This window comes from Dipodomys merriami, unplaced genomic scaffold (assembly GCF_024711535.1).
Source record: "Dipodomys merriami isolate MVZ:Mamm:240054 unplaced genomic scaffold, mDipMer1.0.p SCAF_17, whole genome shotgun sequence".
NCBI lineage: Eukaryota > Metazoa > Chordata > Mammalia > Rodentia > Heteromyidae > Dipodomys > Dipodomys merriami.
Genome location: NW_027203048.1, coordinates 21794703 through 21809914, shown reverse-complemented (window position 1 = coordinate 21809914; position 15212 = coordinate 21794703). Strand labels below are relative to the sequence as shown.

The 15212-nt window shown below is 52.0% G+C and overlaps 1 protein-coding gene across 1 annotated transcript; it reads left to right on the top strand.

The window, feature by feature from the left end:
• The first annotated feature begins 716 nt into the window (after positions 1-716).
• Positions 717-12770, top strand: Haao (3-hydroxyanthranilate 3,4-dioxygenase). Its single transcript, XM_070025482.1, has 10 exons — positions 717-880; positions 3074-3152; positions 7354-7437; positions 7691-7797; positions 10145-10234; positions 10515-10558; positions 10807-10952; positions 12052-12120; positions 12269-12351; positions 12454-12770. Exons 1-10 carry the CDS (start codon positions 801-803, stop codon positions 12530-12532), a joined length of 861 nt encoding a protein of 286 aa, XP_069881583.1. The 5' UTR covers positions 717-800; the 3' UTR covers positions 12533-12770.
• The last annotated feature ends 2442 nt before the right edge of the window (positions 12771-15212 follow it).

The following is a 15212-nucleotide window of genomic DNA, read 5'->3' as shown; positions in this document are numbered from 1 at the left end:
GCCATGTAGCTCAGCACTGCCTGGCGGGGCTCGAACTCTGGGAGTTGCAGCAGTGAGGCGCGGGGGTTGAGGAGGAGGGCTTGTTTGGAGATGGAGTTTCTGGCTGGCCTGGCTCCGAACCGCGGTCCCCTGGATCTCAGCTTCCTGAGCCAGCCAAGTGACACCCCCTAGGGTCCTGGTGTGGACATGGGGTGCTGGCATCCCCCCGGGCCCCGCGGGGCCCCGCGTGGCCGCGGGACGGCCCTCCCTCCCAGGCGCACAGGCCTCGGTGGCTGCGCGTTGCTTCCCATTTTCCGGATGAGCAAACCGAGCCCTAAAAGCCGGTGTTAACATCCTGTGCTCAGGCTCTAGGACTTCCAACCGCCGGCAGGCCTCGTCGCCTTGCAGTTTTGCATTGGTTGGTTGGTTGGTTTTGGAGACCTCTCCGGGGACCTCCTGGGCCCGGCTGGAAAGTCTGGGTTCCAGCAGCAGGCTCCCCGCTTCCGCGCGGGTGGGTGACACCCCCAGGACCCAGGCAGGGTTGGGAAGCGGAGCTGGGGGGCTGATCACCCCCTGTGGAGAAACCCGAGGGGGGAGGGCTCCTGCCTGCGCGCTCTCCCCTCCCCCCCCAGCTACTCTCCACAGGGCAAGGGCAAAGGGCGGCGCTCAGGGCAGTTGGCTGAGGGGCACCACGGGGACACTGGGGATTGCTCCGCCCTTTGACCTCTGGGGTGCAGGAACTACAAGGCCTCCCGGCAGAGCTGTCGCTGAGACGCTGAGACAGGTCGGAAGGACCTGGGTCGCCCCCGGGAGCTGTGGCCATGGAGCGCTGCGTGCGAGTGAAGAGCTGGGTGGAAGAGAACCGGGCTTCCTTCCAGCCCCCGGTCTGCAACAAGCTCATGTGAGTCCCAGCAGGGCCTCCGTCCTCCCTCTTCCCTCCTCCCTCTCCATCAGCTCCACTGGAGGTGCCTTCAAGGGGAAGGCGGGGGGGGGGGGGGGGGTGGGCGAGGCTGGGGGTGGAGGTGGGCGGGGGTGGGCGGGGATGGGGGTGGGGTGGGCGGGGGTGGGCTGTTGGTTTTGGGGCGCCTTGGGAGGCCAGTGGGGAGGTGGGGGCGGGGGGGGGGGAGATATGCAGTTCCACCGCCTCCTCCCTCGCTTCCTCTTTCTGGTGTCTCTGCGTCTGTGGGGTGGCAGGGCGCACCCAGGACTGGGACCCTCTTCTCCAGCCTCCCGTGGTTCCCGTGCACTTTGGGAAAAGTTAAAAATGTAGGGAGTGTGGTTATGGATGCCCCAGAATCACACAAAGTTGCGCCTAGGTCTGGCCCACTGAAGCACATGGCCCAAACTTGACAAAGCACACACACACACACACACACACACACACACACACACACACACACACACACACACACACACACACACACACACACACACACACACACACACACACACACACACACACACACACACACCCCTCCTAGGCTACTGCCTGAGCACACAGAGCAGACCTGTCCACTATGGCTTCCCTCCCTTCCCTGTGCTCCTGCGAGTCATCTCCGGTGGGGTGGCATCCAGACAGCCCTGGTCATTAATAGTTAAACAGGCCGAGATGCTGCCAAGGGCCTTGGCGTCACTGCGTTGACTTCGCACAGCAGCCCAGGAAGATGGGATTTAATAAGTAACTTTTCCAATGTCACCGAGTTACTGAGGGGCTGGGGAGGCGAGGAGGAAGCAAACCCATGGGAATCTGACCCCAAGGTCCATGCACAATTTTAGCCACTGCATAATGCCACCTGACTAAAGCTGACGTGAGGCTTCCAGCTCACCTCTTCTACCACTGCCAAACCCCAGTTTCATGGTTGTCTTTGCCCCTCCCCACTCCCCAACTTCATCCCCATCTTGTCTCTCATTCTCACTCTTCCTATTTCTCCTTATGGCTCATGGCTGCTCCTTGTATTCTATCCTGCTCACTTGCAGCCCTGGGCTTCCCTGCCTCCAGACCCTTACCTAGCCCTGCAGTGCTGCCCTGGTGTTAATGACCACAAATATGCATCCTCATCTTACTCAGCAGGTGTTTGCTGGGCACCGGCTATCTGCCAGGTGATCTGGACATTGGATACAGCAGAAAACAAATGGAGGAAAACGCCCTTTTCTTGTGGAGCTGAAATTCAGTTGAGAAAGGGCATCTAATAAATCTGAACAAACCAGGGATGGAGGCAAAGGCAGGCCCACTAGTAAGCCCCAGTCAGCCTGACCTGTGACACATCCAGAGAGAAATAGAAAGTTGCTGGAGGGTTCTGAGTCCAGGAGATACATGAGCTAGTTTAAGCATTCTGACTGGTGAAAATGAATAATTCTCCAGTGAACTTGTTCAAGAGCTTTCCGTATGGCCTGCAGGGCATACACTTATAATCCTATCACTTAGGAGGCTGAAGTAGGAGGATTCTGAGTTTGAGGTCAGCCTAGCTACATAACGAAACCCTGTCTCTACCAGTGAAGAGGGGGGAGGGGAAAATGCAGTCATAATATTCAATACACATCTTCTGAAACTAAGACAATTGAAGGGACAGGAGGGATAGGTGAAAGGTGAAAGGGGTGATATAACTCACGATGCATTGTGCTTATTAATTGATTTGTTGAATGGTAATCCCTTGGTACAACTACTTAAAGATAATCAAAATATAATTTAAGAAACAGGAAAGAAACTACCCCGTCTCAAAAAAAACCTTTGCATATGTTCTCAACTTACACCTCATATTTCTTGATCTATATCTCCAACCAGTGAGGGGTCTCCTAATTAGACAGCTTGAGGGGCTCCCATTCACTTTCCTATAGCTAGAGAACTTGAACCCAGTGATGAATAGTGCCTCCATGGCAACGCTGTTCTGCTACTGGTCAGAGGATATAGGCAGCCACACAGAGGCTCACACACAACCGTGACACACAGACACTTAGGTGTACATGGCAAACTAGGGCTGAGCGAAGGAGCAGGGGCCTGCTTTTCTCTCAGATGCACCAAGCCCCTACAAGAACCCCTAGGGTCCCCTCCCTCTCAGCAGCTGACGCAGTTTGCCCTCATTTTCCTCTATTACAGGCACCAGGAGCAGCTCAAGATCATGTTCGTCGGGGGCCCCAACATCAGGAAGGATTATCACATCGAGGAGGGTGAGGAGGTAGGCTTTGATCGCCCCACCTCAGAGGACCCCCCTCCTGGGGGAGCGGACACTTCCTGAGCCAGGCCAGAGCATGTGGACTGGAGAGGGGACCTATGCCTGCCTGGGGAGGGAAGGCTGCTGCCTTAAGGTTGGGTGTGGGGGGGTGGGGGGTGGGGAGGGGGGTGGGGGTGGGGGGGGAGCCTGCAGGGACCTCCTTGACAGCCCCATGCTCAGAGCTGAGCCAGGGAAGTTTGGGGGAGCCCCTGGGAGTACAATCTCTTCCTGTGGTGCATCTGTCTGGGGGACAGAAGGTTCTTCCTGTTCCAGGGCTGAGACCCTAATCCTCCCCCTCCCCCCAACAAAGCTGAATGCACACAACTGGCTTCCAAAACAAGCCCCAAGTGCTGAGGGATCCTAGGTCTCCCTTTCTGATGCAAGGAGCCATCTTTCCCTCCTACAGATCGGAGCCAAGCTCAGCAATGCCCAGTGATGAGGGGCTGGGAAGGAAGGTGGTGGGTGGGCGGGAGAGCGATGGGGAAGGGGTATGAGGCGTAAGTATCTGAGGCGTGGCCATTTGCGAGGGGTGTAAGACACATCAGTAGCTACGGGTTGTGGGGCAGGGGGAAAGGACACTGACTACTCTTTTGTACTTTAATTTTGAACTAGGCTTCTCTACTACCTAAGCCAAGAACACAAGCAGAAGTAAAATTTAAGAGGGAAGGACTAATAGACATGGGCAGGTGCCTTCTCTAGTCTCTAGAGAAGGCTCAGTCTGGAGCTCCCATCCTCTGGAAGGAGTCCTGATGCTAGAGTTTGAGGTACAAACCCACTGCAGTCGTACCCTCCACCCTCACTGCTGGCACAGCCCGGCAGCTGCAGGCTGCTGTCAGCCCTGGAGAATCTCAGGCAGTGAGCCTTCCCCAGCTCTCCCTAGTATGTGGGCTGAGAGCCTCTGCCAGCCAGCAGAGGGGGCCATGGAGCCGCAGGCGGGCCCCAGGAAGCCTTGACTGAGCAGATTGCCAACCCCACCCCTTGCCCCACCTACCTTCACCGGCTCTGCCCCTCTCCCAACACACCTCCCTGAGACTGTTTTCCTTTGTGGAAAAATTGCCAAGAAAATCCAAAACGACAGCAAGTTGGTGGAGTCAGATCTGACTGGCCATGTGAGGGAGGCACAATGGGGCTGTGCAGCTCACCTCAGTCAGGCCTGATGTTGGCGTCCTCCCCTTTGTCCCCTAGCCTCTCTCCTTCTGTTCCCTCTTACCCCTACCCTTGCTGCCCCATGCCCACCTTCAAAGGTGGATGGGTGACCATGAGGGCCGGGCCAGCCCTTGCTTGGGCTCAGTTTGGCTTGTCACTCCAGAGGGTCACTCGGCAGCTGAGGAGTCTGGCTGGACGTGGGTTTGTGAAAGCTTGTTGCTACCCCTTGGTTCTGAGGGCAGGGTTTGGTGTCAGCCTGAGTGGCCTCAGGACAGATGTTCGGCATCCTCTCTGTCCCTGCCTCTGTTAGCCAGCTAGCACCTGCGCCAGTTCCTCAGACCCAGGTTTGATTCACATCGCTACTGACGGAGCCATTATTTTCTCCTAGTTTGAGCTCAACTCTGTGCCAACTGTACTCAATACCACCCACTACTGCGTCTCTGCTTCCCCCATTCCTTCCCCTGGGGGCAGGTGGGTGTGAGGGAGCCCAGCTGGGAGGCAGGTAAGCCTTTGTCTAGTGTCTTCTCTAAGCCTTGCAGCACAGGGATGATGGCCCTGGAAGGATTCAGTTGTACGGAGCAGATGCTTAACAGGTGTAGGTTCTCTGCACCTCATCTCTCGCCAGCTCACCTTGCCTGTGAGGGCTTTCCAGGTCATGGAAGCTGAACTCAATTTAATATCTCCCTGAGCCGGTACACTTAATCTTTCAGCTGGCCCCAGGTCCCAAACATCATTTGCTTCCTAGTGAGAATAATTCCTTTTGGATTGCTCCTGGCTGTTCAGGATTTTCTGCTCTCTGTGAGCTGTCTGCTCACAGGGAAGTTACCGGAGAGGGGACAATACAGGAAAAGTACTTACGTGTTTTTGCAATGGCTAACACCTTGTACCTGGCTCAGACTTCACTCCAGACTTCTCCTAACTTTCCCTGATGTATGGAGGGCTACAGCCCCCTTCCTTGAATTCAGTGATCCTTCCTTCCCTCCTGTACCATGAAAAGACCTAAGATAGATAGGAAAAGTGCTCCACTCCCCCTACATACAACACACACACACACACACACACACACACACACACACACACACACACACACACACACACACACACACACAGGTTTTCTTCCAGTTTGAGTTGGGGCAGGGGTGGGGAGAGACATGCTGAATTCTTCTCTATAAGGAACAATTCACAAGCACTACTTGTTTGTGTTAAGTAATGTTTATGGGTTGTTTGGTTTGTCTCCAGTGCTAGAAATCCAACTCAAGTCTTCAGACAGGCACCTACCATTGAACTACACTTTTAGCCCCACAGGTTTGTTTTTTTTTTTAAATAATGAAAGTCACTACTGTTCATTGTAGGAAATGTGAGACATAGAAAGAAAAATGCTTACCTTGTCCATAATCCTTCTGCTCAGGAAACCCCATAAGCACTAATGGTTGTGATATATATATATATATATATATATATATATATATATATATATATATATGTATTAGAATGAATGCCATTGGAACAGAATCCCAATGGACATAGTTCTGAATGTTTCCTTAACATTGTAACTTTGAGATATGGCTTCAAGCTCGCTAGGCAAGTACTCAACCACTTGACCCACACATTCAGCCAAAATATCATAACTTTAGTATTGTTCATTCTGGCATTATTTTTGGCCTGTCTTGGGCCTTGAATTCTAGGCCTGGACGCTGTGCCTGAGCTTTTTGCTCAAGGCTAGTGTTCTACCACTTGAGCCACTGAGACACTTCTGGCCTTTTCTGAGTAGTTTATTGGAGATAAGAGTCTCATGGACTTTCCTACCCAGGCTGGCTTCAAACTACAATCCTAAAATCTCAGTCTCCTGAGTAGCTAGGATTATTGGCATGAGCCACCAAAGCCTGGCTCATTCAGCCATTTTTATTGTTATTGAAAGACATTGTTCTAAGCTGGGAACTGATGGCTCAGGCCTGTAATCCAAGCTGCTCTAGAGGTTCAGATCTGAGGATCTCGGTTTGAAACTAGCCAGGGCAGAAAAATCTGTGAGACTCTTATCTCCAATTAACTAGCACACAAAAAGCCAGGAGAGGAGGTATGTCCCAAGTGAAAAAGTCAGCCTTGAGTGAAAATGCCAAGTGAGGGTGAGAGTTCAAGCTTTACTACTGGTATGGGGGAAAATATTCCATAGTTTTATTAGCTACAAATGTCTATACTTCTAATCTACCTTCAGATATTTATACTACTTCTACTATTGTTATAAATATTATTTTTGTGATTTCTACAACCTCTGATGTTTATAGCGAGACAAGATCTCTCTAAAAGGTATCATGCTGGCCTTGAACTTGTAATCCTTCTGCCCTGCTTCCTGAGTGCTGAAGTGACAAGTGTATAACTGCTATGCTTGGCTTGGCTGGGGCTTTTAACACCCTTGCAATACATTACCATTGGAGAGAAATAAACATATTGAGGCTTGGGACGGACTTGGAAAAATGCAAGCATCCCCTGGAGAGAACACTGCCCCTGCCCAGCCCCAGGCTTCTACTTCCACAAACCCCATGTCAGGGCTTCTCACAGGCCAGAGGAGCTAACCCAGAGCCACACACAGCTCTGAGTCTCCAAAGTTCTTCTTTTTCTGAACAGAGCTAATCATGCCTTTGGGGGTAGTTGTAAAGATTTCTATCAGTGTGTATGGAAAGTGCCCTGGCCTACAATGAATGGTGGGTTCTTACCTGACTGCCCCTGAATTCTCCAGCCAGCCTCTCACCCAGACTCCTACCTGCTGGCTAGGTGCGTGCCTTTGCATCCTGCATGCCCTGATCCCGGCCTCTGTGCTTGAGACTTTATTTCTTTGTGTTCCCAGCCTTACTGTCCGTGATCTATCTGGGTGACCTGGGTCAAGAGATATTAGTCAGGGCAGGAGTGATGGAGTTGTTCATAATTAACTCCAAGGGAAAGTTCTGCTTGCCTGGTTAGAACTCGGCCCTGAGCACTAGCCAAGCACCAGGAAGAGGGAGCCAGGTTCTTCATTATTCTGCAGGTGTTTTACCAACTGGAGGGAGATATGGTTCTCCGGGTCCTGGAGCAAGGGAAACATCGGGATGTGACCATTCGGCAGGGAGAGGTAAGGTAGACCCTGAAGGGCAGGGACACAAAGGGCTCTGGCCACTCATCCTGCCCTCTTCCCTGCCTGATCTGTCCCTGCCCCATCCTTCCTCCTTGCTCTATCCTGAGCACAGCCCACATTGTTCCCTCTGGCTGTCTGGGTAGATTCTGAGCAAAGAATGGGGCCAGCATGGACAGGAACTCTGTGGAGGGCACTGAGAGCTCTAGGAAGGATCACAGACTTGCTGGGCATTTGGTCTCCACCCCTGCAGATATTCCTCCTGCCTGCCAGGGTGCCTCACTCCCCGCAGAGGTTTGCCAACACCATGGGGCTGGTGATTGAGCGGAGGCGGCTGGGATCCGAGCTTGATGGGCTCAGGTAAACTTACATTCCTGTCCAAGAAGGCTAGTAGACAGCAGAGGGCTACAACTCAAACTGCAGCACTTCCTGGCCAGCAAGTGAGTTCAGGGCTTGACAGTAGGAGGTGATAGAGATGCTGGATTTGCTGACAGTGCAGGGTGGAATGGGTTCAATGATATGTGTGGAGGGAAGGGGAAAGAGGATTCTCTCTGGCTGCTTGAGAACCTGTCCAGCTGGGCCTTCTGGCTGGAGGGGAGGGAAGCAGAAGGGAAAGGAGGGGAGTTGAGAGGGATCCCAGGACAGCCCAAACACTTCTGCCCTGAGCAGCCTTGGGCCTTCAGGGTGTAGTCTCTACCCCAGGTCAGTCCACAAGCTGGAACACCTGGATGGCACAGGCTCCAGGCTGGGCCCCAGGCAGGGACTCCGTGTGTATTTATTCAGTGATATTGCTGCTGATGCTTGGTATAGCTGTTGTTCCCAGCCCTACTTTACCCAAGGAGAAACTGGGTATGGGGAAGGTCATTATTATGCTGGGGCTTAACTGCTGGCTAGATCCAGCATTCTAGAGAAATAAAGTCAGGGTCAGGACAGCTGAGTCGAGTGGGTGTCAGCACCACCGCACAGGAGAAGAACAAGCTAAGCCAGGGACACTGAGTCCACCTCCCACTTCCTTTTGGGTCTGACCAGCTGCTGGATAGTTAACCTCTGAATGTCCTTTGAAAGTCAGACCAAAGATTTTCCTGAAGACCTAAATTGCACTTTGAATTTATTTTTTAAAGTAAGGAAATTTAAATTTCTCCCCAAGCTTTTGGAATAAGAACTCTCTGGCCCACATCTTTACTGGCTTTGGTTTGGTTTGGTTTGGTGACTCTGAGACAGGATCTTGCTCTGTAGTCCAAGTCTTAGCCTTCCAATTGCTGGGATTACAGGAGGCATATACAAACATGTCCAGCTTATACTGGACATTTTGAAATACTTTTTTATTTTTTTAACCAAAGTCTTATGTATTTCTCTCAAAATCTGGAAACATACAAGAATGCAAAATGAACAAATTTTAAAAATATTCAGACTGGGCTCCAGTGGCTTGTACCTATAAACTTAGTTACTCAGGAAGCTGGGATCTGAGGATTACAGTTTGGAGCCAGCCCTGGCAGACAAATCTGTGAGACTCTTATCTCCAAATAACCAGTTTAAAAAAAAAACAACAAAACTAAGTAGAGGCATGGCTAAAATGATAGAGCACCAGTTGAGTGGAAAAAGCAAGAGTCCAAGTCCCTGAGTTCAAGTCCCAGTACAACAAAAGTAAACAATAATAAAAAGGGGACAATGTTTTTTTGGCAACTCCTCCCCTCAGGAAAACCTCAAGCAGAACTTAGATTTCTATCTTCCTGGCCGCTCTGCATACTGAACCTGACAACCCTGAGTCGTATTGCATGAGTGGGTTTCCGTTCTGCTTTGCTTCCTTCAAAAGCTCATAAGTATTTCTCAGACTATTAAATCTTTTCAAAATCACAATGCTAATGGCTGCCTATGGTATATTGTACAGGCATATCTGACTTTAAATTCTAAAAGGAGCTTCTCCAGGGGGTATTTATAGAGGAGTCTTAAGTGAGTTATGGGTATCCTCAATAACATTTTACAGCAAATTCAATAAGGGATTTCATCTGGCTGCTTTTGACCTTTAATAAAAACCAGGGACTCAACATTAAAATGCCACTCCAAAGGCGATTCCTAGAGGACACTGAAGTCCTGTTATGAAGTTTTCTGATGGCCAGCTTCATCCCAGGGCAGGAATTCAAGTGCTGGGTGGGGAGGTGCACTGGATGTCTGTAAACCCATGCCCTCAGCGCTGTACTCCTCTGTTTCAGTAGGAGTTGAAGAGCAGACAGAGCTGGCCTGGCCCAGAGCTGGGCTAGGGGACTAGATGTTTGCGTGACAGCTGCTTCTGGCATCTGCCTTGTGCTCCACGCACAGGGACCTGAGGCTCAGCCCTGCCTGCCAGGCTCCTTCAAGCCAGTGGCAAGGCTCACTGCCCAGGCAGGGTCTTGGGTATGTGCAGGGGGGTACTGAAGGCTGTGCATGAGTGCACAGGGGTCTACTCTGATTTCTTCTAGATCACCAAAGCAGCCATGACTACTGCTATAACTCTAGATCCCCTATGATGGACCTGTGTGTCCTCAGCTGACTACTGATGTTTCTGTGACACAGCTCCCTAGGCAGGCAGAGCACTTAGCGGCTAACCCTGGATTCAGGTTCAGCCTCAGCTTCCTTTTGGAAAAAATGAACACACTTGGATTAGATGCCCTCTAAGCCTGTCTTGCTGTTTATATAGGGATCTGGAATACCTTGACCTTTGACTTGGCAGGTACTACGTGGGGGACACCGTGGATGTCCTGTTTGAGAAGTGGTTCTACTGTTCAAACCTCGGCACACAGTTGGCCCCCATCATCCAAGAGTGAGCCCCCACCCTGGGCCTGCCCTTTGCTGTCCTGGGACTCCACGTCAGCACCTGCTGGCCTCGATCCATCACACCTGAGAATTAGGAGAAAGCGTCCCCTCGGATGAAGGCACAGGGGCTGATCCCCAGGGTGGTGAGGGAAAGAGTGATGGACAGACAGGCTGTGCGAGGGCCCCACAAGTGTGTGGGGACTCTGCACCCGACAGTGTCCAGTGTGTATATCTACTGGCCTCAGTGGCAGTGCCACCATTTTTCTTCTCCCCGGCTGTCCCTGCAGATTCTTCAGCTCTGAGCAGTATAGAACAGGAAAGCCCATCCCTGGTGAGCCACCCTCCTTCCTTCTTTCCCTCCTGCCCTCTCATCCCGCAGTGGGATGGATTCCTGAGTACTCTGCTCAGTACTCAGGGTACAGGGAAGTTGGTACCAACCAGCACCCCACATGACGGGCCACCCAGCTAGACCTGGCGTCCATCCTGCTATTGGGAGTTGGGGTCCCTGGATTCTGGGGTTGCTGGGGCTGGCTGGACTGAGCCTGGGGAACACTGACCATAGCCATACTGCAAGCGCAGACCAGCTGCTAAAGGAGCCACCGTTCCCACTGAGCACACGATCCATCATGAAGCCCATGTCGTTGAAGGCCTGGCTGGATGTCCACCACCGGCAGCTTCAGGCAGGCACATCTCTTAGCCTGTTTGGGGACAACTATGAGACACAGGTAATGTAGCCCTGGACTGCCCAGGGTGTCCACCAATCAATCATGATAATTGGGAACTGATTTCATATCACACACACATACACACACACTTATCAGAGGTGTATACATGAGCATAGGCCTTCCTGTCCCCTCCCCACTTCAGAGGACAATGGTTTCACTGTGACCAGACGTCTGTGGAGGATTCATGGTCCCAAGCAATCTTTCTTTGCTCTCAGAATAGCAAGACACCCATCACTGGCAGATCCCCCTGTTTCTGTCATTTACCCCTCACTAGAAACCCTTGAGCTTCTGGTTGCAGCCTGGAAGCTGGAAAGGAAGGCAGCGTTTTGAGGAGGGGGTTAGATGGCATTGTGGAGAGACTGGAACAAGCTGACCTTTCACTCAACATTTGACTGCTCATTGTCTCAGACTTTGGCAGGAGCAGGGCAATCTGTCTCCCAGAATGGATGGTCTGGCCAAGGAGGCAGACAAGTTAATCCACAATTGTCAGAGTCATGCGATATGTTATTTGCTAACAAGCTGCAGAAAGCCACGGGAGGATCACAGAGGATACCTAGCAGGGAGGGAAGTCAAGGAAGTCTTCCTGAAGGAGGTGATATGCAAGGAGAATTTTAAAGCTAGTACAGGGGGTTGCAAAAGGAAGAAAGGGAGCTAGAACATGTGAGGCGAGGGAGAAGAGACAAGAAGAGTTCGAGGTGTGGAGATCTGAGACAGCCTGCCACATCCTGCAGCTGAGGTTGGTGAGGAAGGTGGGGCTGGTGACTGTGGGGGTTGGCTGAACAGGGCCCAGTGGAAGCACCTGTCCTAGAGAGAGTGGGCCTTCACCCAAGTGCTGCGTGAGAGGTGGCGTGGTGTCTCTGAAAGTCTCCCTGCACATCGAGGGGGCAGGGCAGGGGAGCAGAGGCCTGCAGGAGGCTAGTATTCCCTTGTGCCTTATGACTTGATGCTGGCCTGGCCCCGGTGGCTAGAACTAGTGAGCCCAGGGAGGGAGACTGACTGGGTATAAGCTTGACCTGCTTCTCCATTCCAGGGACATCCAGAGCTTGTGTAGGCTTATGAGCAATGCGGGGACACTGGGAGTTGTTTCTTCTCCCAACAGGTAATCGCCCATGGGCAAGGCAGCAGCCAAGGCCTGGAACAGGATGTGGACATGTGGCTGTGGCAGCTGGCAAGTGGGGCCTGGAGAAGGGTGGCACTACCTCCTGCCCAGGGGAATCTGACTGCTCGCGGGCTTCCGTGCGAGGTGGACTCAAGGACAAGCAGGCAGTGTGGGGGCTGGGCACCCTCCACTTAATTCTCCTGCTTTCCTTTCCCAGGAGGGCTCCTCAGTGGTGACTCTGGGGGGACAGCACCTACAGATGGGTCCTGATGACAGTCTCCTGGTGCCAGAGAGGAGCTCGTAAGTACATGGGAGGACTTCTGCCAGTTGGGGGACTGCCCTTCTTTCCCCGGACTCCTCAGCGTCCCTCCTTCCTGCCCCTGCCCACCTGTGTCTCCACAGATATGTTTGGGAGCGAGCACCGGGCTCTGTGGCCCTGTCTGTGACTCAGGACCCTGCCCGCAAAAGGCCCCTGGGGTGATCATCTTGCTGTGAGACCAAAGCGGCCATGGCGGGTTGCTCCTTGTCAAACAACTCTCCCAGTCCCACTGTTTCTCTGTATAGTGACTGAGCACCTTAGTGAACCCCATGCCAGGCTCCAGGGGTGCCAGTCGTCTCCCTTCTCTAACAGGCATTTGTCGGGTGGTATGCCATCCAGCTCGGTCCCCCACAAGGCGCACCTGCTTGTCACTCAATAAAAGCTTTCTGATGAACACGTGCCCATGGCTCCAAACACAGGCTGTCTAGGAAGCTGGTCCTTTGGCCCTGTGATGTGTTATGTCGGGGGTGCTGGGGTACATGGTGACCTGTGGGTAGGCATTCCTGTTCCCTGATCCATCCAGAACTCAAGTCTCGTCCTAGGTGGATGGCTAAAGGCATCTATCTGCCTCTTTTTCTGTTCCTATTTGTTTTATGTAACTTTAAAGAAGTAACTTCTGTTAAGTTTATCAGTAACAGAAGTACTTAGTAGTTAGCACTTTCTATGCTTTGCACCAGCTAAGTACAGAGAGCATAGAAAGTCAGGCACTGGTAGCTCATGCCTGTAACACTAGTTTAGTCAGGAGGCTGAGATCTGAGGATCACAGTTCAAAGCCAGCCTGGGCAGAATCTCAACTAACTAGCAAAAAGCCAAAGTAGAGCTGTGGCTCAAGTAGTAGGGTACCAGCCTTGAGCAAAAAAGCCAAGTGAGAGCACAAGGCTAAGTTCAAGTATTGGCAGGGAGAGAGAGAGGGAGAGAGAGAGAGAGAGAGAGAGAGAGAGAGAGAGAGAGAGAGAGAGAGAGAGAGAGAGAGAGAGAGAGAGAGAGAGAGAGAGAGAGAAGAGAGAGAGAATGGATAGCTGGGCACCAGTGGCTTGTACCTGTAATTCTAGCTACTCAGGAGGCTGAGATCTGAGAATTGTGGTTAGAAGCCAGCCGGGGCAACAAGTCCCATATGAGACTGTTTATCTCCAATTAACAACCAAAAAACTGGAAGTGGAGCTGTGGCTCAAAGTGGTAGAGTGCTAGCCTTGAACAGAAAGAGGCTCAGAGACAGCACCCAGGCTGTGAGTTCAAGCCCAAAACTGACAAAAATAAATAAAAACAAACAATGGAAATATACAAAACACAAAATACCCACCATGCTCAGAGTTAACCACTGTACAGCTGTTAACTGTGCCAGAAATGACACCGCCCCCCGCCCGCCTGTGGTGGGGGGTTGGGGCTGGGCTCACCAAGGGACTTCTTTGAGGAAACAGCATCACCTGGCAGGGCTGAGACTGCATGTGAACTGAACAGGTCCTTGCTGGGAGTCAAAGCTTCCTCTAGAAAAGAAAACCTAAGAACTGGATGTATGGTGGAGTGGAAAATGGAGAAAATGCTTTGGGCAGGGGAGGCAGGCCTGGGGGAGGCCAGGCTATGTGAATTCTGAAACCAATTTGCACAGTGTCTCCACCCACTTCCCTTTTCTGAAAACTCTCCAACAGCTCCCCCAGAAACCCACAGCTATCCTGAGAACACAGAGCTGGCCAGCGAGGCAGTGGGAAGGGCTGTGTACCTGGGCAGTCATCCGGAGGCTACTGTTCCCACAGCCCCCATTTCCTCCCTGGGTTCTCAACATGGCCATTTCTATCTTAGTAGAGCCTCTGCCACCACAGAAGGTGAGAGCCATACCTGGCCCAGCCAACTTTCGTCTGAGATTAAGCACTTTCAAATTAGAAGCTTTGTAAAAAGGCCCTCCAACTGCCAACATAGGTTGGCCCATCCAAGTACCTTTCATCTAGCAGCCTCTGCCTGTGCGCCTGCTGGCTCACAGCAGTGGCACTGGCAGAGGAGGCCATGTGCCATGTTCCTCTGTCTCCTCTTCCTGGACCCTTCCTCCAATAACACTTCCACCTGGTTCTCTCCACCCCTCTCCACAATGGCTATCTCTCCCTCCCTGAATGCAACTGAAATACCAGATGCTCTCATGGCTCCCAGCTCCCATAGGGGAAGCAGGGCCACCCTCAGGAGTCCCTGGGTAGGTGATGGGGTGGGGCCTGGGCTTCTAACCTGCTCTGGAGCCTCACTGTTCCTCTTCTAGAAGGGGAGGATGCTTCTCACCCTCCAGCATGGGCTACTTTCCCTTCCTCATCCCCTCATCCCCACCCCATGTTTCACAAGGCCTTGCTGCTCTGAAGAGCTCTGGTGTCCCCAGAAGCAGGAATTCCAACTGCTTCTCCACCCTCCCCTTCCCTCACCCTACACATGTAATTAGGATTTTCTGACTTTGACCTTGGTTGGCCCTGGTCTGTTGTACCCTTCTTGGACTTGGTTATTGACCCATGTAATAGGATATGACCTTGCCCTTACCAACTGCAGGGATGGGAAATGGACATAAATGTGCCAGTCCAGTGTGGTAGGAGGAAGATGAGAAAGAAAGAAAAAAAAACAACCTACATTCACATGCAAAGTTGTCTAGAGCTAGTAGAGTGGTGCAAGTACAATGTGAGCTGGAGACAGCTATAGAGACCCTCATTTCCTAACTGCACAGTTTTCATTTCCAAATGCACAATTCAGTGTTTTCCACCTTTTCATTCTCTCTCCTAATGCAACCTGCTCTCCCCCGCCCCCAGCAAGATCCAATAGCACCCTTTACTTTCCTCCAGGGATTCCAGTACAGGTCAGGCTGGCTCACAAGCCA

What these genes read in the sequence shown, in the direction of transcription:
- Haao (XM_070025482.1), top strand. Translation starts at nt 801, where the DNA reads ATGGAGCGCTGCGTGCGAGTGAAGAGCTGGGTGGAAGAGAACCGGGCT. An exon ending in TGACCATTCGGCAGGGAGAG is followed by an intron (nt 7,438 to 7,690) that starts GTAAGGTAGACC and finishes CCACCCCTGCAG; the next exon opens with ATATTCCTCCTGCCTGCCAG. An exon ending in ACATGTGGCTGTGGCAGCTG is followed by an intron (nt 12,121 to 12,268) that starts GCAAGTGGGGCC and finishes TTCCTTTCCCAG; the next exon opens with GAGGGCTCCTCAGTGGTGAC.